This window comes from Typopeltis vanoorti, chromosome 21, assembly GCF_054136105.1.
Source record: "Typopeltis vanoorti isolate ZY-2024b chromosome 21, IOZ_Tvanoo_1.0, whole genome shotgun sequence".
In the NCBI taxonomy this organism is placed as follows: Eukaryota; Metazoa; Arthropoda; class Arachnida; order Uropygi; family Thelyphonidae; genus Typopeltis; species Typopeltis vanoorti.
Genome location: NC_143569.1, coordinates 80,889,586 through 80,911,245, shown reverse-complemented (window position 1 = coordinate 80,911,245; position 21,660 = coordinate 80,889,586). Strand labels below are relative to the sequence as shown.

Sequence of the window (21,660 nt, the reverse complement as noted above, 5' to 3'; positions counted from 1 at the left end):
TCCAAGAGGAGCAGATAGGGGCAATGACTAGTCTCACAGCAGAAGAGGTCCATGTAGCAATAAAATCGCTAAAATCGGGCAAGGCTGCTGGCGATGATGAAATTCGGCCCGAAATGCTAAAAGCCTTAAATCGAGACGGTGTTCTCTGGCTGACTCGAGTGTGTGTCAGGCTGCTTGGATATCTGGGCGAGCACCAAACCAATGGCAGACAGGCATAATAATACCAGTCTTTAAGAAGGGAGACCAGAAGGATTGCAGTAACTATCGTGGCATCTCTCTCTGCTCAGCCTGCCTGGGAAAGTGTATGCTAAGTGCTTGGAAAGACGTTGCAGGAACATAGTTGAGTCAAAGTTCCAGGAAGAACAATGTGGCTTTCGTCCTGGTAGAAGCACAAGTGACCAAATCTTCACTTTAAGGCAAGTCTTTGAGAAATCTTGGGAATATGCCAAGAATGTCTACACATGTTTTGTAGACTTGGAGAGGCATATGACCGGGTTCCTCGGGATAGGCTTTGGCAAGTAATACAGGAGCATGGAGTGGATGGCCAACTATTAGCTGCCATCAAGTCCCTGTATGAATGCCCAGAGTTTTGTGTCAGGGTAAACAGCACAAAGTCTGAACCTTTCACAGTCTCTGTTGGCCTCTGCCAAGGGTGTCTTCTGTCACCCCTCCTTTTCAAAATATTTATGGACTGGATTGATAGACACAGCCGAGGAAGTGAGTGTGTCAGAATTGGAAAATGTAGCATTGGACGTCTGCTTTTTGCAGATGACCTAGTTCTGCTTATCTCTTCCACAGATGACCTCCAGTGGACCCTGGATAGGTTTGTAGCTGTTTGTGCAGATGCCGGAATGAAAATCAGTGTGGCCAAAACTGAAACATTTGTGGTCTCAAGACAACCATCCCAGTGCACTCTAAATGGAAGTGGAGTCCCAATGAGACAGGTGGGGAAGTTTAAATACCTTGGGTCCATATTCACGAATGATGGAAAATGGGACGTAGAGCTAGATACTCGAATTGGCTTAGCAAGCTCAATATTGTGGGAGCTTGGCCGTTCGGTAGTATTGAAGCGGGAGTTAAGCCAGAATGCAAAGCTGGCTGTCTTCAATACAGTCTATGTCCCCATCCTCACCAATGGTCATGAGAGTTGGGTAATGACCGAAAGAATGCGGACACGAATCCAAGCGGCTGAAATGAGGTTCCTTCGAGGGGTTGCGGGGCTGACAAAACTCGACAACAGAGTCAGAAGCTCTGCAATTCGGGAACCCTCAATACTCAACCGCTGCTTCTCTGTGTTAAGAGATCACAGTTGGGCACCTGGTCAGAATGCCACAAGAGAGGCTCCCTCAGCAGGCCCTCTTTGCCAAGCCAGAGGGTGGGAGGCCACGTGGAAGGCCAAGGACTCGCTGGACAGATTATATCCAAAACAACGGTTGGGAATCCCGCCAGAACACCTGAGCTTGGTGGCAGAGGATCGTGACCATTGGAAGTTCCTCTTGCAGCTGTTGTCCCCACAACCCAATTAGGAAGAGTGGGCCTTGAAGATGTATGTATGTATGTATGTATTAAAATTAATAAATTATTTTAAAATATTAATTAAAATTAAATATCTTTTTTATTTGAATTTATATGTTTATGTAAACAAAAAATATGATTTATTTTTAAATTTTGGTTCTTAGATATGTCAGACAACACACTCATCAATTTCATTTGATCCAGATGCAATTTCAACGTTTTCTTGTTGCTTATTTACTACTTGTATTTACTATATTGCTCTCTTTTGGGGGTTTTATAAATCCAATCTTTAACCAATGATCCATACGTAAGAAATTGAAAGCTAAAAAAAATACTGTATTTACTCGAATATAACTAACTTAACTTAATATAACAAAAGATCGCGCGAACCAAAGACAAATTAGCATTTCAAAAATTGAGTTGAAATGCTAATTCCCTTCAACCGAATTCCATAATATCTGAAACACATTCACTATATATCTCTTAGTTTTAACACGTTAACGACGGGGGGGGGGTATCAAGCTAAAGCATATGTTCCACTAGCAACATATGGTTTGCTTGGTCTATATAGCAGTTTCTGTTGGAAATGGAATTTGATTCATTAGTTAGTGCCATTTTATCCCGGTTGTCTCCAATTGCACTGTTTGTTGAAAAATATAATGACTCCTTTAATTATGCATAGTCGAAAATACCCCCAACGACCTTTCGCGTACCTCCGTGAAACTTTGAGAAACACTGGTCTAGTTGATATATTTCTAAGCGTGCCACATGGTGTGTTGCAAATATGAGTATGTTCATAGCTGTGTAATAAATCAACAGAGTTTTAACACTATGCAGATATCATTCCAGTTTCTGAAGATGAAAATTATTTTTCCTAAAGAATAAAACTAATCTTCCCAAACAGTTATAATCCTGACAGTCATTAAGTGCCTTTATAGCACAATTGGAAAACAAATGGGACATTCGGTTAGAAAACACTAAGGTTCGATTCTCGTTGTGACAAGAGAAATCTTTATATGTGCTTTTCAATTGAAGTTGAGTTAGCCGATCTCGTACGGCAGGATTTTTTCTCCCCAAAACTTTGTCTTTTTATCTCTCATACTGGCAAATCGACGAAGAGAACACACACAAACAAAAAATACTGTTGGTTGTGGTGGGCGGTAGATGGCATCGTGTTGATAGTAGTGTGAATGTGTACTTGGAGGATAAAGAAAAGGAGTGGTGAGTTTGGTGTAGTGGCATAATATATCCTCCCATAATGAGTCCAAGGACTCCTTGCAAGTGATACAATAATTTTTTTTTAAAATTTTATTGATCTCTCAAATATTTACATATATGCAATAATCATTTTGAGTAACGTTCAGTATATTATTTTACAAGATTCAGCACTAAGTGCTACATATAATGATATTTCCGTAATATTGATGATAACATTTTTTTTGCTTTTTTTAAAATAATCACTGTAATAATTTACAATTATATAGTTCAGTTTTACGCAAGTTAAATAATATTACATGTTGTAGTTTACTTTTTTTTCTTCAAAGTTTGAGAAAGTGATTATACACAGTATTTACACATATGCAATTAAAATGTTATATTTCCTAATTCTCATTATCGTATAATGTAAACTCATTATTTACATAATTTTTTAGTAATAATAATGTTTTATTACATTATTTTTGTTACATAGTGATATTATATTAATAATATCATCACATAATAATAATAATATTTACTATAATAATTTTCTTTGTTTCTTTTCTTTGGGGGAATTTCTGATCTCTTCCTCAAAACTTTGCAGTGCTTATCTGAGGAAGATAATAGATGGCGGTGGTTTCGTAGTTATGTTTCTATACCAGTGGCAATCCGGGTGTTGATTTTACTGTTTCTTGTTACATGTTTGGAAGACTTCAACTGCTATTTCGCAGTTTAACTTCTTTTTTTTTTTTTTTTTTGCAAGTAGGGTTGGATTTGGACATGGTGTGTTTGTTTATATCCTTGTAGTGGTGTTTTTTTTTGAATGGAGTTTGTCATAGGTTTGTGTATGTGTGCGTGCGTGCATGTGTGAAGGGCCGGCAGAAGCGGGCATGCGGTGCATGCGGGTGCCGCTACGAAGGGGACGCCGCCGCCGGGGCACGGTTCATAAGTTCATTTTTAAGAAACAAAATTTTTATAATAAAAACAAAAAAATCTTAGAATGATCAATATTAAAATAAATAAGGCCGGATACACCGAATAAAAATTTTAAAAAATTGTATATTGCCGCCTCTTTGATTAGCCGGCTGTTTACAATTTTTGCAACCCGTCTTCTACGATATCAGTTAGGAGAAATTTACGATGCACTTTTTGAAATTTTAAATTTTAATAAACTCAGCATGAAGCACAAACATTATGTGCTAAAATAAAGGACTACAAATTTGTTTGCTCTCTTATAACTTGGCATGATTTACTTAACAGAATAAACCCTGTTAGTAAAATGCTTCAAGACAAAAATATGAACATTACACTTGCTTTAGAATCTATCGAAAACTTAAAAATATTCTTACAAGAGTATCGATCAGATACAAATTTTAAAGAAGTTCTAAAAACGGCAAAAGAACTGAGTGAAGAGGTGGATGGAGAACAAGAATTTAAAACTGGTACTGAAGTTCGACAACGAAAGAGGACACAACAATTTGACTACGAGCATTACGACGAAACGCCACTATCACCAGAAAATAAATTTAGTGAATGCGTTTCATACACTTCTAGAAGTTGCAATGTGTTCGTTAATAGAAAGTTTTAACAACTAAAAACATATTCTGATAATTTCAATTTCTTGTATAGATTACTACAAATTAATAACGAAGATTTACGAAAATATTGTGGCAATTTAGAGATTCTCTAGAAGGACGGCGACAATAAAGACGTAAATGCAATAGAACTATATGACGAGTTATGTACTTTCCGGGATATTTTTCGGAAGGATAATTTGAATATTCAAAACCTTTTCGATATTCGTAATTTTATTGTGTCCAATAATTTATCTTCCTTAACTTTTCAATTGCTTTAAGAATACTATTAATCTTAACTGTTAGTGTAGCGAGCGGTGAACGTTCCTTTTCCAAGTTGAAATTGATTAAAACCTACTTAAGAACAAGTATGTCACAAAAAAGGCTTGTTAGTTTGGCGTTAATAGTTATTGAAAATGATATATGTCCAGAATTAGACGTTAAGACCATTATTTCTAATTTTGTGAATATGAAATCAAAAACCCTAAAACTTTAATTTAAAAAAATTCAAGTATATTTATGTAATTAATTTATTTTCTGTTATTTTGTAAAGATGTTTTTTTTTGAATACTTATATTCTTCTTCTTCTTCTTCTGCACCTTCTCTCACTTAAGTGGTGTCATTGTTGATGATGAGTCTCCTCCACATCCTCCTGTCTTGGGCTGTCACCACATCCAAGTTCTTCATCTTCAAGTCCTCTTCTACCAGCTTCCTCCATCTCTTCTTTGCAGATACATCTGCATGACCCTTCTTCCAACATATTCGTCCTCCCTCTTCATCACATGACCAAACTATCTCAACCTTGCCTCTTGTATCTTCGCTCCTAAGTTCGCAACTTTCACTGTTCCCCTCACATAGTTATTCCTCAGACGATCCTTTCTGGTCACACCGCACATCCACCTAAGCATTCTCATCTCTGCTCCTTCCATCCTGCTGATGTTATTTTTCCTCAGGGCCACAGTTTCTATAGCATACGTCATAGCTGGCCTCACTACTGTCCTATAGATTTTGCCTTTCAGATTGATCGGCACCCTCTTATCGCATAACACTCCAGCGATCTCCCTTCAGTTCCTCCAACCCGCTTGTATCCTCCATCCCACTTCCTTCTCAGCTTCTCATTCTTCTTCCCTTGTTGAACCTAAATATCTAAAGTCCCTCACCTTCCTGATGACATTTCTTTCCAGCTCCAGATCTCTCTCCTGGCCGCCGCCCACTCTGCAACACATATATTCTGTCTTACTTCTGCTCAGTCTCATACCTCTCTCTTCCAGTACTTTTCTCCATCTTTCCAGTTTAGTTCCCGCTTCTTCTCTTGAATCTGCACACAGCAAGAAGTCATCTGCATATAACATTGTCCAAGGCGCATCTTCTCTCATCTCCTCCGTCACTACTTCCATCACAATGTTAAACAGAAACAGACTTAATGCTAACCCTTGATGCAAGCCAACTGTTGCTTGAAAACTTTCTGTCTGTCTGTCCCAGACAGGTCCGAACACTTGTCTTCACATTTCTGTACATCTCCCGCACCAACCTGACATATTTCTCCGGAACCCTCTTCTCCCTCAGACACCTCCAGACTTCTTGCCTTGGCACTCTATCGTATGCTTTCTCCAGATCAATAAATGCCAGCTGTAGCTCCCGTTGTTTCTCTCGAAACTTTTCCATCATCTGCCGTAACCCAAAGATAGCATCTGTTGTTGATCTACCAGGCATGAAACCAAATTGTTCCTTTGCAATCTCCACCTCCTTCCTCAATCTTCCATCAAGAACCCTTTCTAGGATTTTCATTGTGTGGGACATCAACTTTATTCCTCTGTGATTTTTACAGTCTTGTGCATCCCCTTTACCCTTGTAGATGGGTAAAGTGGATGTACATATTAAATTTAAATTTAAACTTATATTAAATGTTCTAATTATTTCTGAATTCTTTTCTTATTTTCTCATCTATCTTGAGTTTATTTTATTTTCCTAAAAGATAGTTCCACTTATAAAAATTATTAAACAATTTTTACAAGTTACTAAGAATTTAGTAACTTGTAAAATGCATGAATTTTTTAAACTTTAGTTGAAATAAATTTTAACTTTAATTAAAATTCATTTTAATTTTGTTAGCGGTTCGGGTCGGTGAGAAGGCTCTAATCCCTGTATCATTATATTAAACGATTAAAGTGAAGTGGCTTTATCAAAATTTGCTTTAACTTTTGAGCATTTTTTGAATATTCGGGTTTTTAACGATTATCCTGCCTAGTCAACCCCCCCCCCTCGGTTCGTTACATTTAGCGAACCAACGTGTGGCTGTTCTGTCAAAATTTATTTAAGAAATTTCAAATAATTTAAATTTTTATTATCGAAAAAGAACCACACATGCCGGGATCGTTACAGGGGCGCTTAGATAGAAATTGCATGCAGGCGGCAAAGACCCTAACGCCGGCTCTGCGTGTATGTGTGTGAGAGAAAGAGTAACAGGAATTTCTCTAATTTTCGTTCTCGCTATAATATTTATATAGGGCCTGTTTCAGCTCTCTGTATGTCCCTAGGTTTCTGTCATCGAACGGCAGTTTGTTTATCATGTCAGGTTACGTAGAAGTTTCGGGTGACTTTGCCGTGGTGATTGTTGTACTTATATGTTATGTAGTTTGTTGACTGTGGTCTTGTTATTACCTGATATGTTGTTCTGGTTACTCTATAGGTTGGGCTGTAGTAATGTTTTAACATGACTGTGTAGTGGCATAAGTGTTTCACCTTAAATATTTTGTGTTGTGTCCATGCTGCCTGCATAGGTGTGGTTGTTCCCAGAATATCAGTTTTACCATTTTATCTTGCAACCATTGTAACCTGTTAAGTCTGTAGTCTGCGCAGAATGCATATGATGTGATTGCGTATCTTAAAATGTTTTCATATAAAGCTTTATAAATTAGTATTTTTGTGTATGTCAGGGCAATGTCTTTTAATCGGTATAGTTTGCTTGCTATTATCCTAGGCTTGGTGTGTAGGTAGTTTGTATGGCTATTCCAACTTTGATTAGCATCGAAGTGAAGTCCGAGATAGCGTGTTGTTTTCACCTGTATGATGGTTGTGGTTTTAGGTTCAGCTCTTTGTGTATTGGAGGATGAATGTCTGATAGTGAGATATTTAGTTTCTATGGGGAGGGTTTGGGGGGTGTTTGAATTTCATTAGCTTTGTTTTTCCAGGGTTTATATATATGCTGTTTTCGGTTAACCAGTTAGTGATTGGATTGATGTCGTGTTGCATATTTGTGTAAGCGATATTTGCATTGTTGTGAATGGATACTATGGCCGTGTCGTCTGCGTAATGGAAGATTTTACTTTTTAGGGGAAGATGGCTTATGTCATGTGTGTATATGTTAAATAGAAGGGGAGATAGGACAGCTCCTTGTGGTACTCCACAGGTTACCTGTACTTCTTTGCTGCATGCTGATCCTATATGTGTGATATGCTTCCTGTTTTTCGTGTATGCTTTAAACCGTTGGAGTAGACTACCTCCGATTCAGATATGCGTTAGTTTCGTTAACAAGGTTTTGTGTGTTAGAGTGTGAAATGCTTTTGTTAGGTCAGTGAATACGACTAATGTTATTCTGTTTTTATCCAATTCAGCGTTTATTAGCACTGTGAAATCTTCCAGGAGTGTTGCTGTTCCTTTATTCTTTTGAAAGCGATATTGTGTTTTGGGCAGCAGTGGCGTAGCTAGAGGGAGGAGGCGGCACTTTGAACCTTTTTGAACTTTTGCAGTTAATTCTAAAATATTGTCTTGAGAACTCATTTCCAACTATTGTAATACTACTGCGAATTTTCCTCACAATTGCTGTAAGGGTTGCTAGTTGTGAGAGGAGTTTTTCTAAATAAAATTGATTAAGAATTACCTACATTACTATGAAAGAGACTTCCCCATTGTCATCGACGATTTTGCTAAGAAAAGCAAGAAAATTAACATTTCAGAATGTTGAAATTAAAGTTTTACTTCAAAATAAACATAGCGTTTTAATTTATTTCCCTATACGTCGTTTTGACTTTTTGTAGTGTTTGTGGTATGTATTGAGAGGGACAGCAAACTCGGGACCCCCCCCCGGGCGTCAAAAGCTTTAGCTGCACCACACCACTGGTGTTGGGTATGATTTGAAAATTTTCAACGTATGTGGAGAGTTTGAAGTACACAATGCGCCCCATGATTTGGTTGATTACAGACAACGCGGCAATGGATCTGTAATTACTTATAATGTTTCTTTTTCCATGTTTGTGTATGGTTGTGATTAATGCAGTCTTTAGTGTTTCAGGTATGTGTTCCGTTTCGAATACTTATTGAACAGTTTTTGTATAACTGGACATAGGTTGGTTGAGTGTTTCTTGATGTCTTTTGGTCTTATTCTGACTTCCCCCGGTCCTTTCTTAGGGTTAATTTGTTGAATTGCAAGTGATAGTTCTTTTTTTTTCTGTTACTGTGGGGAACCACATCGACTGGGTTGCTCGTGGACCTAGTGGAGAATGTTCGTTTGTATGAGGAAAGGTTGTTTCTTGTAGTTTTTGGACAGAGTACACGAAGTACTGATTAAAGTTGTGTTTCAGCTGATTTGGGGTCGCAAGCAAAGCTATGTTTTATTGTTTCTGAGGCAGTGGTTCTGTGTATATTGTCCAGTATTTCATTAATCAGGTGTTTGTCGTTCTGAGCTGTATTTAATTTGTTGCTGTAGTAATTTCTTTTTTGCCGTTCTAATCTGTGTTGTTACGAGATTGCGTTTTCTTTTGTATTCAGCTTGTAAAGCGATATTGTTTGGCGACTGTTGTTTCCATAGGGGATCTTTTCTTTGTATGTCTGTTAATATGTTGTCTGTTATCCATGGGTTCTGTTTCGTTTGGGAGCATATTTTTATTTTTGTTAATGCTTTGTTATATATTTTATAAAATGCAAGTTTAAGATTATTATATGCAGCTTCAGCAGAGTCTAAAGATGCTATCTGCATCCAGTCTGTTTTTCTGTAATAATAATAATAATAATAATAAAATATATCATATAATAAAGGAGAGAATATTGAATAATTTCAAGTTGTGTTTGATGCATATTTTACTCAACACTAGTATTGTGTATACATCAGTTGATTTCTGGAAAGAGTTGACCTTACGATCTAATATGTAAATGGTATAAATTTATAATATTTAATGAATTTGAAGTAGCGTGAAAAAACTTTTTTCAGTACAAAACTGTAAAATAGTTTTTTTACAGTTACTAAAAAAAAAAAAAACTAATTACACTCGCAAAAAAACTCGCACTAATTACAGGCTATTCAATTATTCTCTTATGTCCATTTGAGTCAGTCTATTTCGTTTACTTCAGTTAGTTAACACATTCGGTTTTTGCCCTCTTCGATTGTTCGTTGAGATCGTCTGGTGTTTTCATCCTTATCACTTTTGTGTTTACACCCTGATAAAGAAGTTGCTTGTAAAGTTTGTTCATGTGGTCGTTTACATAGACGGACACCAGCTTTTGTTATTCATCAAACTGTTGAACTGTCATCTTGGTACAGACTTTTCTTGACTTTGCCATCCATTTGCTTTCATCACTTTTGTTCAGCGATTGAGTGACAACTGGGTAGATCTGTGTTTTACTGTTGCTGAATATTCTGTGGGTATGCATGATGTCTTCTTTTTCAACCCCCAGTAGGTTTACTAATTTTTCAGTTAATAGTGTGCATATTTTCATTACAAGCTTCTGGTAAGCAGTTTAAAACAATATTGTTCAACCTGGAGCACTGCTGAATTTCATTGGCCTCTCATTTCAGTTCGTTAATTTGCTGCTTCAGTCATTTATTTTCATTTGTTAGCTCTGCATTACCCAATTCCTTGACTGTGTCAGGATTAGGGACCAACCACGAGATTGCGGCACTTGTCAGCCGCCTCTCTTTACTGGATACAGTGTATAATTAATAATACTATTGTGCCAGTTATCTCTGATTATGTACCAGTGGAGATTGAACTACCTTCGCAGTCCCCAAATGTTAGACAGAGCTAAAACGCCTCACCTACTCCCTGTATGGGAATGGAAGGAGTTAGCAAAGTTATTTTATTTTATTTCTTGATTAGTTTTTCAAAAAATGTGTGTTTATTTAGGATTGAAAGAAAAAAAACCTGCATTTGGCTTTGTTCTTTAAATCCTAAATCCATCCAAAGCTGCAATCTAGCAACGAATTAAAAAAAAAATTCGGTACGGGGGAAAAAGAAACTCTCGCTGGTGGAAGTTGAAAAATGCCATGATTAGCAAGTGACATTAAGTGTTACTTTTCTTGTAAAAAAAAAAAAAAAAAAAAAAAAAATCAGCTAACGCCTTTTTATTCCCGTATATACGGGAGTAGGCGAGGCCATTTAGCCCTATCTAACTTTTGGAGACTGAGTGGGCAGTTCAATCTCCACTGGTACCCAATCAGAGACAGATGGCCCAAGGCTATCACTAATTAAGCGGTACGCAGTGAAGAGAGACGGCTCAAATGTGCCGCCATCTCGTGGTCTCTAACCCTAACACAATATTTTTTAATGTCTGAAATAATGTGGGTTCTACGGTCGATTTTCTTGAGTTTACAGGACGAAAAACCCGAGTCTCCGGGAGGAAAAACCTGCTTGCCCGTGCCAGAGATCGACTAACTCGGGAACCGGTCGAAAAAAGGCTTAGAAAAATTTCCTCTAGTCGCCGACTAGACTCGAAACCAAGACTTATAAAGAGTAATAAATAAATTTTCTGATGTATATTTATCCCTCGAGCACCTGTGTTGCTCAGTGGAAGTGATGTTCACTCCTAAGCGCTAAACCGCCTGGAGAAAAAGCGCCACGAGTTCGATTGTAGTAGCTGACTACAGGAACTTTTTCTAAGCCTTTTGACCGGTTTCCGAATTAGTCGATCTCTGGAATGGTCAAGCTGGTTTTTCGTCCCGTAAACTCAAGAAAATCGACCGTAGAACCCACACTATTTTCAGACATTTAAAATAGTGTGTTAGGGTTAGGCACCAAGAGATGGCGGCACTTATTAGCAGTCTCTTCACAGCGTGTAGCTAAATTAGTGATAGACAGCCTTGAGCCATCTATCTCTGATTGGCCTCCAGTGGAGATTAAATTTCCCACTCTGTCTCCAAAGTTAGATAGGGCTAAAACATCCTCGCCTACTCCCTATACGGGAATAAAAGGCGTTAGGTGATTTTTTTATGTTTATCGCTCAGAGGGAACAAGTGACACTCATCCAAAGATATTTTCTTGGGATTCTTATTCCTGTTTATATTTCCTGTGCCAAAATAGACCAGTCATGGATGTTAGATTAAAACAACAATGACAACAACAACAATAATAAGCAGAAAAATTATTAAATCTTCTTTAAGAAATACTTGTGTTATGAGAAGTTTTTTCAATTAACAGGGGAAAAAATAGAAAATTTGTACATGGAGAAAAACAAGTCCTTTTTAAATATTTTACTCCTTACTTCCCCATCAGGTGAATTAATTACTTCCGTTTATTGAAAGCCTACTTTCACTGGGCACTTCATCCAACAACAATCAGCTCACCTTCCATCACAAAAGGTTGGAATTCTAAAAACTTCATTGCAGCGTGCTCATACTATTTGTTCTACACCTTAACTATTACAATGGGAACTCTTAAACATCAGACTCAATGGCTTATCAGAAAGGACCATGCAACAGCTTTTTAAATTCCTATGATCCTAGCTCAAATAACAAAGAAACAGTATGTCAAATTCCAATTCCTTATGTTTCTGGCATTTTAGAACCCATTTCCAGAATTCTTAAGAAATACAATTTAGTGGCTATTTTTCTTCCTATTAACAAATTATCAGAATGGTTTCCATTTTGAAAAGACAGGCCATCTCCTCTAGCTCTCTACGTGGTGTCTATCTACCAAGTTACTTACTACTGTCATTGTTCTTACTTTGGACGAACTGGACGCTCTGAATTATCAATATTGCAGTATTTCTCAGTTACCCCACTGTTTTGTTTTATGTATAACATCATGCAGCTGTAACTTTTATTTTCAAAATCAGTCCATTGTTTGTTCTACTTTGTAATTAACTATTTTTATGTTACCTGAAGAAATAATGGAGGCATAGGAGTAGGAGAAGATAAAGAAAAAGAAGGTGCTCGTGAAGCCCTGTGAAAGTCGCGTTTATATCCATACGATAAAGCCCAAAGAAAGACTATTTCAATTTTAATACTGGTTGTTGAGCATGGAAACTTTCTATAGGCCTTTCGTTTTGGTCACTTCCTCAGTAAGGTAATCTTTGCAGCAGGAAAATAATGTTCTTCTCCTAGAAAGTCCAGTTTTAAATCGCAGCCCAAATCTCTTATCCATTAATATTTATAACCATGAGATAGTATCACGTGGATCCACATAACTCTTTCCTCTGAAAGTCTTAATTCATAGCCCCGAGCTCAGCTGTTAGTGATTGCTGGTAGTTGATACTAGCTGCTTGCTAATCTTTACCCCCTCTTCAAAAAGTTAGTTGCAGTTCAAGCCGCTCCACTCACTGCCTTTGCGAACTTAACCGTTAGAGGATTTTAATCATCATCAAATTCCTGCCATGTACCCTCAATGGGTGTACAGGATATAATAGTACTACATGAAAAAAATTACATCATTACTACCTTCCTATCTACAATTTTCCTCCAAATCAGTATGTTACTTGTCAAGACTCCAACATTATCAGATCTTATATTTCTATCGTCTAAGGCACTTTGTACCGTATCAATCCACCTATATCTTGGTCTTCCTCTGGGTCGTTTTCCTGCCAACCTGGCAGAGAACACTTGTTTTGCTAATCTTTCCTCTCCCATTCTATTTAAGTGACCATACCATCTGAGATTAGCTCTACTAACGCATTCCTGGATGCTGACAATGTCAAGTTCTTTCCTAATATCCTCATTTTTAATATGATATTGCCATTGATGCCATCTGTTCACGCCTCTAATCTTTCTCAGGACTCTCATATCTGCGGTCTCTAGTCTTTGGTCAAGTGTTTTACTTCTGACCCAGCTCTCAGATCCATAAGTTAAAATTGGTTTGAACACAGTCTTGTATACAGCTAATTTAGTGTTCCGACTAATTTCTTTCTTATTCCATATGAATTTATTCAATTGACTTCCCACGTTACCAGCTTTGTTGATTCTGTTGTCTATTTCTATATTTAGTTTACCATCATCAGTAAAAATTGTGCCTAAGTAGCTGAAATGTTTTACTTGTTCCACAGGTTCTCCATTCACAACACAGTTGACATTTTCAATGATTCTGCCTATTTTCATTGTCTTTGTCTTTTTATTGCTGACCTTCATACCATATTTATTACAAGAGTTATTCAATTTAGTCAGAGAATCTTGCAGACTTGTAGCGGATTTATTTAGAAGTATAACATCATCTGCATAAAACAAAGAGCTGACATTAACATCTGCAATTCTGATATCATGTTTAATACCACTTTCCTTCATAATGTGATCCATATAGATAATGAATAACAGAGGGGATAATGTACATCCTTGTCTCACACCAGATTTAACATTAAACCATCTTCCTGTACTTCCTTCAATTCTAACTGCTGACTTACAACTCAAATAAAGACTAAGCATTGATTGACATAATGCCCATTGACACCATATAATTGTAGTGTATTGAATAGCTTTTCACTTGGCACCTTGTCATATGCATTTTCCAGATCGACAAAACTTAAATACAGATCTTTGTTATATTCCCATGCTTTCTCAACTGTTTGTCGTAAAGTGAAGATCTGATCCTGACAGCTTCTGTTTGGCCTGAATCCAGCTTGTTCTTCACCAAGCTTTTCTTCCACAATTCTTCTCAACTGTTTCTCAACTGTACTTTCATAGATCTTGCCCGGAACACTCAGTAGGGAAATACCTCTGTAATTCTCACATTCAGTTTTATTTCCCTTTTTTATATATGGGTACTATGAGAGCTCTACTCCAATTGTCTGGAATTCGTCCCTCTGTCCAGGCTTTCTGAACTATGCAGTGCAATCACTGTAAGACTTTTATACCACCATACTTCAGCATTTCTGGTTAAATATCATCTACTCCTGCTACCTTTCCACATTTCAAGCCTTCGTTGGCTTTTTCTTCTTCAAGTATCGATATGTATTCCTTACTGCATGCCTGGTCAGTGTTTTTTTTACCACAGTGCTGTCATCGCTGCTTGTTTCATTTAGCAGTTTTTCAAAGTAATTACTCCATACTTCAAGGATATCTTTTTCTCCTGTTTTCATATCACCTTTAACATCTCTAACTCATATTACAGCACTCTTTCCTCCATTCGTAAGCTTCTTCACCAACCTCCAGAATATCTTATCATCTTCTTGATATTTATTTTCTATGTTCTTGCCAAAGTCTTCCCATGACTTTTGTTTAGCTAGTTTTACACAGTGTTTAGCTTTCCTTCATTTGTCTCTGTATTCTCTAAGAGAATGAGCTGACTTATTTGCCAGGAACTTTTGATATGCTTTCTTCTTTTCCTTCACTGCCTCTTTAACTTTCTATGCAGTTCTAATTTTTCTATCCTTGCAGACAACTTCACCACATGCCTCTCTAGTTGAATCAATCAGGGCTTTCTTCAAGGCTTGCCACTGAATCTCCAAGGTGATTCCTGTTCTCAAACTCTTTCATTTTTCTTCAATAATCTTTGTATATTTTAGTCTACAGTTCACATCTGAGAGCTGCTTAACTTTTATTCGCTTTGAAACTTTCTTACATGTTACTCTTTTCAATATGAAATTCAATTTTATCCTGCTCAAGACTAAATAGTGATCACTTCCAGTTTCAAATACTCTGTATACTGTTGTCCTGCACCAGGGAGAAAACATCACTATCAACAATAACATAGTCAATGAGACTTTTCTTATTCCTTGCCTCTTCTCTCCATGTGAATTTGTGCACATTTTTATGTTGGAACATGGTGTTAGTAATAACCAGTCCATGTCCTGAGCAGAAATTCAACAGATATTTGCCATTATTATTAGCTTTGCTTTTTTTTCCTCGTTAGAGGATTTTTAATAATAATAACAATTGTTTAAAGATATTGAGTGTTACATTTCCCCATTTGCTTCATCTAAGCATTACAGAAATGCAAGTTGAATCATTATCACTGTAGTATTATCCTCTTACGAGACAGAGATTCATATTTGTTGAGGGAATATAAGATGGTTCTGCTGGACAGATATCAAAAAGTGGTATATGCTGAGACAGAGTCGAAAACATCTGACTAGTGGTGGTGGTGCTGCAAGGTTCAGTGCTGTGACCATTGTTATTTAATTTGTTCACAAATGAGATACGAAACAACCTGAAAGGAAATATCCTGTTGTTTGCTGATAATGCGAAATTAGGTAGAGGAATAGTTAATCAAGGGAAAGTGGGGAGTTTGCAGGACAATTTAAATAGGATATCAGTAATAGCAAAATTTAATGGGTGTCAATTTAGTGTCAGAGTAGGAGAAGCGAAAGAAAAAGGTGCTCGTGTAGTCCCGTGAAAGTGTCGTCTACATCCATACAATGAAGCCCAAAGAAAGAGTATTTCAATTTCAAATCTGGTGTTGTTGATCAGGGAAACTTTTTATAGTCCTTTCTTTGGTCACTTCCTCAGTAAATTGATCTTAGGTTATGCATTTTAGTTAGGATAAATAGATTACAAGCCGTATATCACATTGATGGCATCGTAATCCAGGAAGTAGATTAAGCTTGAGATTTAGGGAGGGGTGGTAGACACAGGGTTAAAGTTTAGAGAACGTATTGCTAAAGTAGCCCGTAAGATTACATGGCTACTGAAGAACACATTAACAAGTCGAGATTAGGATGTTGTCATTCCTCTTTATTAGATACGCCTCATTTGGATTACTGTGCTCAAGTCTGGTCTCCTGAGTTTTTTGCAGATGAGGAAGCAGCAGCGAGGAGTCAGAGGCAAGTGACAAGATGGTGAGTGGCCTGTGGAACGTTCCATATCAGGATAGATTGAAGGTTTGTGTGAGGAGATATGATAAAAATATTTAAGTTGCTTAAAGGGTTTTATAGGATTAATGCAGTTCTGGTCCCTCTAGCCAAGTGTTCTGCACTTGGCTAGAGGGACCAGAACAAGGGATCATCTTTGGAAGTTGAATAAAGGTGTGGTCAGTAGGGGTGTGAGGACTAGATTTTTTGCTTGGAGAGTGGTGAACGGAATGGGTTGCTAGAGTGAGTTGTCAGTGCTTTGTATGTTAATGGATTCAAGGAGAGGTATGATAGATTGTGTGGATAGGTTGAGTCTCCTGCGATGAGTCTTCAGACTCAATGGACGTGCTCATATAATAATAATAAACTAGAGAAACAACTCATCTTTAATTTTTCGTATCCACATTCATCTAAATTTGTAAATTGCATTATAATTCACAGATTCTCCATCCCATCCCATATACTTTACATAGTAATAAATTTTCTTATTCATATTGACCAGAAAATTAACAACATTTTTTGTTCTGATTTGAATTCTTTTGGTAGGCAAATTGATCATGTTCCCCTTGCCTAGAGAGCACCACTATGATATGAGAGATTGTTCAACCTGGCCCGTGTAGATAAGCACAAACTATATCTTTTTTTTTGTGTGTGTGCTAAAATTATTTTATTTTTGCATTTTACTCTCATCTATTAACGAAATCGGCTGTAGAACAATACTCATGATTACATATAAATATATATCACAATGTGCTAATTTATTCAACCTGGGTGATGGTGAAAACTGCCAGTTGCTTAAAAAAATAAATAAATAAAATAAAATAATCAGCTGACGCATTTTATTCCCGTATAGGGAATAGGGGATGTGAATAGGGGAGTCTGTTGCCTATCGAATTAAAAAAAAAAAAAAAGAGCACCTAATACTTATATAATATCGATAAGATGAAGTTTATTATTATTCTCATCATATACATAAAATTTATATTATACAGTTCAATATACAAGTATTATACAATACAATTCAAGTATTACTATCATATTTTCTGTTGGTTAACATTTTTTTTGGCTATTTATTTTGTTATAGTTAATAAAAATATTTTTCTTATATATACAAGTAGAGTAAAATACATTTCGGATGGTTTTCATAGTTTATAAAATGCTTAAATTAAGTTAGTGATTTTAGTGATAAAGTAAGTTAGTTTATGTATTTATGTGTAACCAAGGGCCTTAGCCATACTGGTTACTAGAGAATTAATTTAGCTCGACACAATCACTGCAAAGTCCAGTGACTGTATCTATGAGTGCCCACAGAACATGGGATATACTTGTTAATATATTAGTATCATAATTGGACATGATATGTAAGTTATAGTGATTGCTTTTACTATACATTTAAAATAAAGTAAAATTAAATTAAAAAATACCTTTCTTTCTTTCTTTTTTTATTTTTATGAAATGAAAAGAAGAAGCATTTATTTTATTTATTTCCGTATTACTTTTAATCTCAAAATCAAAATAAGAATTATTATTTTGACTTCAATGTGATCTTTATTAATAATATCTTTCTGATAAGTTATTGACTGAAAAATATGTTAAACCCATTATTATAAATAATGGCGAGGTTTTATATGGGTTTAATTTCTAATACATATTATAATTTGCAATTTCCTTTATAATTTCTAAGAAGTATTATTTCAGTTAATTTATTGATTTAAAGTTAAAAGTTTGTGATAGCACTTATTATAGGTGCTTTTGTCTACCCACCGCTCTTTGCGCCGAATGACGTCCAGCGGTATTTTTATTTTAACGGTGTTTTGTGTTATGATATATGATTATGGGTGCCGTCTTAATTTATTTATGATGTACTTTCCATCATAAATATGAAACCTGCTTATCCTTGTTTGAGATTTTTTTTATTTGTTTTATCTTTTAGTAATAGTATTATTTTAGCATCCGAACTATTTCAATGATCTAGTAGTAATTTTTACAAGGTAAGCCTATATTTCAAAAGAAATCATCATCATAATAAAAAAACAAAACAAAACAAGACATCCAGCATAAAAATTATAACCGCTAGTGTTTGTGAAATAGTGAACTTTACAATATCATCCTAAATGGCAGAGACAGCGGACCTTTCCCTAGATGATATAATCAGAAAAGATAGAAGAAAATTTCGGTTAGGTAGAGGTCGAGGTCGTCTGAGAGGTAGAGGACGAAGTGCTCGGACCTCTCTCTCCACCAGTTCTTTCAGGGGTCGAGGTGGGGTTAGACTTCAACGATCTCAGTCATTAAATAGGGTAAGTTATATAAAGTAGATTTACATGTATATCCTTTAAAACTTGTTTTCTGATGACTATATCTTTAAAAAAAATCCTGGCATTCAAATTTGAAAAACTACATTTATCCATCTAATCATAAAATTGCACTATAATGATTTGGCAAAGCAGCAACAATCAAAATATCCCATATATATATATATATATATATATATATATATAGGATTAAGGTTTTAAAAAAAAATTAAAATGCCAGCTATCCTATATATATATAATTTTATTTTATATATATATTTAATTTTATGGATGAAATAAACGTCTACAGCATCAGTAACGGTCGTTTTTTTTTTTTGGACTGTCTGAAGTAGGACATTCAAACATGTATTCATATCATATCATGCTATTTCTTGTGTGTCGGGGGGAGGGATAAGACCGTGTATATATTTATCAGATCAGAACTCCAGTATTTAGTTAGTTTCCATTACAGTAACATAAAATTTCATATTTTTTCTCAAAAGATACTTGCTTTTTTTTTTTTTTTAAATCCTTCACAATACGCACCTGCACATATTAACTGAATAGATAATTTAATTTATAATATAACTTATTTAATTTATGTATTAATGATATTGGTGAAGATCTGGATGGAGATATTCAGTTTGCAGATGATGCAAAGTTGGGATGAACCATGAAAAGTAGAGATTTTTTGGCCTTACAAGAAGACTTGAATAAATTGAGTGATTGGCATTGGAAATGGGGATGTGAGTTCAATGTTGCAAAATGTAAGGTTTTAAAATGTGGAAAACAAAGATGGGATGCAGAATTTATGCTTGGTGAAGATATATTGTTGGAGGTGGAGGAAATAAGAGATCTGCTGGCGATAGTGAATAAGGATCTGAAATTTAGGGGACACATAGCTTCTGGAAATGATGTGGAGGACACTAACTTGTAGAAGTAGGGAGACTTGTTCTACTGTATAAGGATTTGATTAGGCCACACATGGACTATTGTGCCCAGATTTGGTCACCTGGTTTTCAGAAGGATGAAGAGATGTTGAAGAGGGTCCAGAGGTGACTGACTAAGGTAGTTTCTGACCTCTGGAATGTCGAGTATGAGGAAAGATTGAGAAGATGTAATTTCAGTGTCTGGTGGACAGGAGGAAGAGGGGAGATATGATAGAGACCTACAAGTTGGTAAGGGATTGTTTTAGGATCAATGCTGGAGAAGTTTTACAGAAAATAGTGGGAAATTGGGGGAGAACCAGAGGTCATCCCTGGAAACTGTATAAAGAGGGTATGAGTAGGGGAGTGAGAGGTAGGTTTTTTTCGTGCAGAGTTGTAAATGATTGGAATGCCTTGCCTGAGAGTGTGGTGTCTGCAAGGAGTTTGAGTGTGTTTATGATGAGGTGTGTGTGTGATAAAAGGACCTTCCAGATGAGTCTTTGACTCCATGAGGTCTTGGGTAATAATAATAATAATAATGAGATGTTAGAAAAATGTGTGTGCATTTTAGCAAGTATGTCGATGTAGTTTTATTTTGTAATTTAGGGCTATTCCTTTTGTGAATTTTGAGCAATCTTCAAGAAGAGAAATGGCTTCATCCTCTTCTGTGAACATCTGTGAGTGTTGACAAATGAAGATTTTGGGAGGAAAACATAGAAACATAGATATCTCTCTGTCAGCCAACTGCAGTTATGTGTAAATCAAGAAAATGGGAATGTGGGGATTATGATAGCTAAATTAGTGCTGTGAAGAAGTTATGGTAAAAATTTCAGTGTTCCAAACAGATGTAATAATAAAATATTTAATTATTTTTATCATAAATAAAAGGCATAACTGTTTATGGATGTGATTTTAGAAAATCATGAAAAGTGCATCTTGCATAGGCATTCTCGTATAGTGATATCATTCTGGGTGGTAGCTAATTTTCATATAGCACATTCAGAATCAGAGCTGTGGATCAAATTGTCTCAGTCAAAACCATGGCCTTTTGTTTTGTTTAGTTTATTAGAGACCAGAAGTGGCTTGAAAAAGTACCATGTTTGTTGTCTGTAGCATGATTATGGATCTCTTAGTCTATACACAGTACTAATTTGCTATAGGTTTGTGGTTAGGATTATCATAAAAAATATTGCAGTGGAACCTAAACTGATTTTTGTTTTGTATACTACAGATTTAGTTTATATATCATTTTGACTCATTTGAAGTAATAATAATATTATCAGAGACCTCCAAGAAGTCAAGGAGAATGAGAAAACCCACATCATCTGTCATATCTTCTCTCTCATACACTAGATGTGCGCTCGAGGTTGCGACTCACCACTTCCAGGAGCAAACTTTTCCACTTGCTCACTGCTTTGTGAGAGAAATATCTAGCTCTTGTCCCTTTCTTAACTACATACAAAACTTCCATGGATGCCTCTTAGTCATCTCCCCCACCTTCCATATCTACATTTCATAATCCCCATTATCTTCTTTAACTCCTTGGAATTCAGGAGACTAAATCTGTGCATAGTAGTCCAGGTGCAGTTGCAACATGATCCTGTAAAGAGGGAAAATGACTTCCTTGTACTTACATGTTAATATTTGTTTCAACATTGCAATTATTATTATTATTCGTGACACCTCCAAGTGTCATGTTATCCTCTCCAAGTTATCCTCTGAGTTGTATTTGCAAGTTTTGCTATTTGACCTTTGAACATAAGATTCCTATTCACTAATTCCATGAACCTTAGCCTTATCATTTTATTCAGTCACAATCACAACAGTATAAATATGCCATAGAATATCATTAATATATAAATTGAACAACAGTGATCTTCAAGGACTGATTGCTGGAGTGCACTACTAGTGTCTATCACTTATCCAAGTCAGTAATTTATATTTCAGTTTCATATTTTCATTGTAGCCTTTCATGTGGTATTGTATCAAATGCCTTAGCAAACACCAGATATATCATAGGGTATCCGTTTATTCATCTCAGCTGTGCTGTAAATTATAAAATAAGAGTAAATTACTAAAACATAACCTCCCTTTGGTAAACCCATGCTGTTCATTGCAAAGTAAAGCTTGTCTGTTCACCTATTTCTGTATGTAAGTTCTTAGCTTCTCTAA

The 21,660-nt window shown here is 36.0% G+C and overlaps 1 protein-coding gene across 2 annotated transcripts in view; it reads left to right on the top strand.

The window, feature by feature from the left end:
• The first annotated feature begins 18,073 nt into the window (after positions 1-18,073).
• LOC150095038 (uncharacterized) overlaps positions 18,074-21,660 on the top strand; it is a 68,790-nt gene continuing 65,203 nt past the window's right edge. For both annotated transcript variants that reach the window (XM_090411379.1, XM_090411377.1), the window contains exon 1: positions 18,074-18,568. In XM_090411379.1, coding sequence (XP_090267505.1) covers positions 18,386-18,568 — 183 coding nt within the window. In that variant the 5' untranslated portion in view covers positions 18,074-18,385. The remainder of the gene's footprint in view (positions 18,569-21,660) is intronic.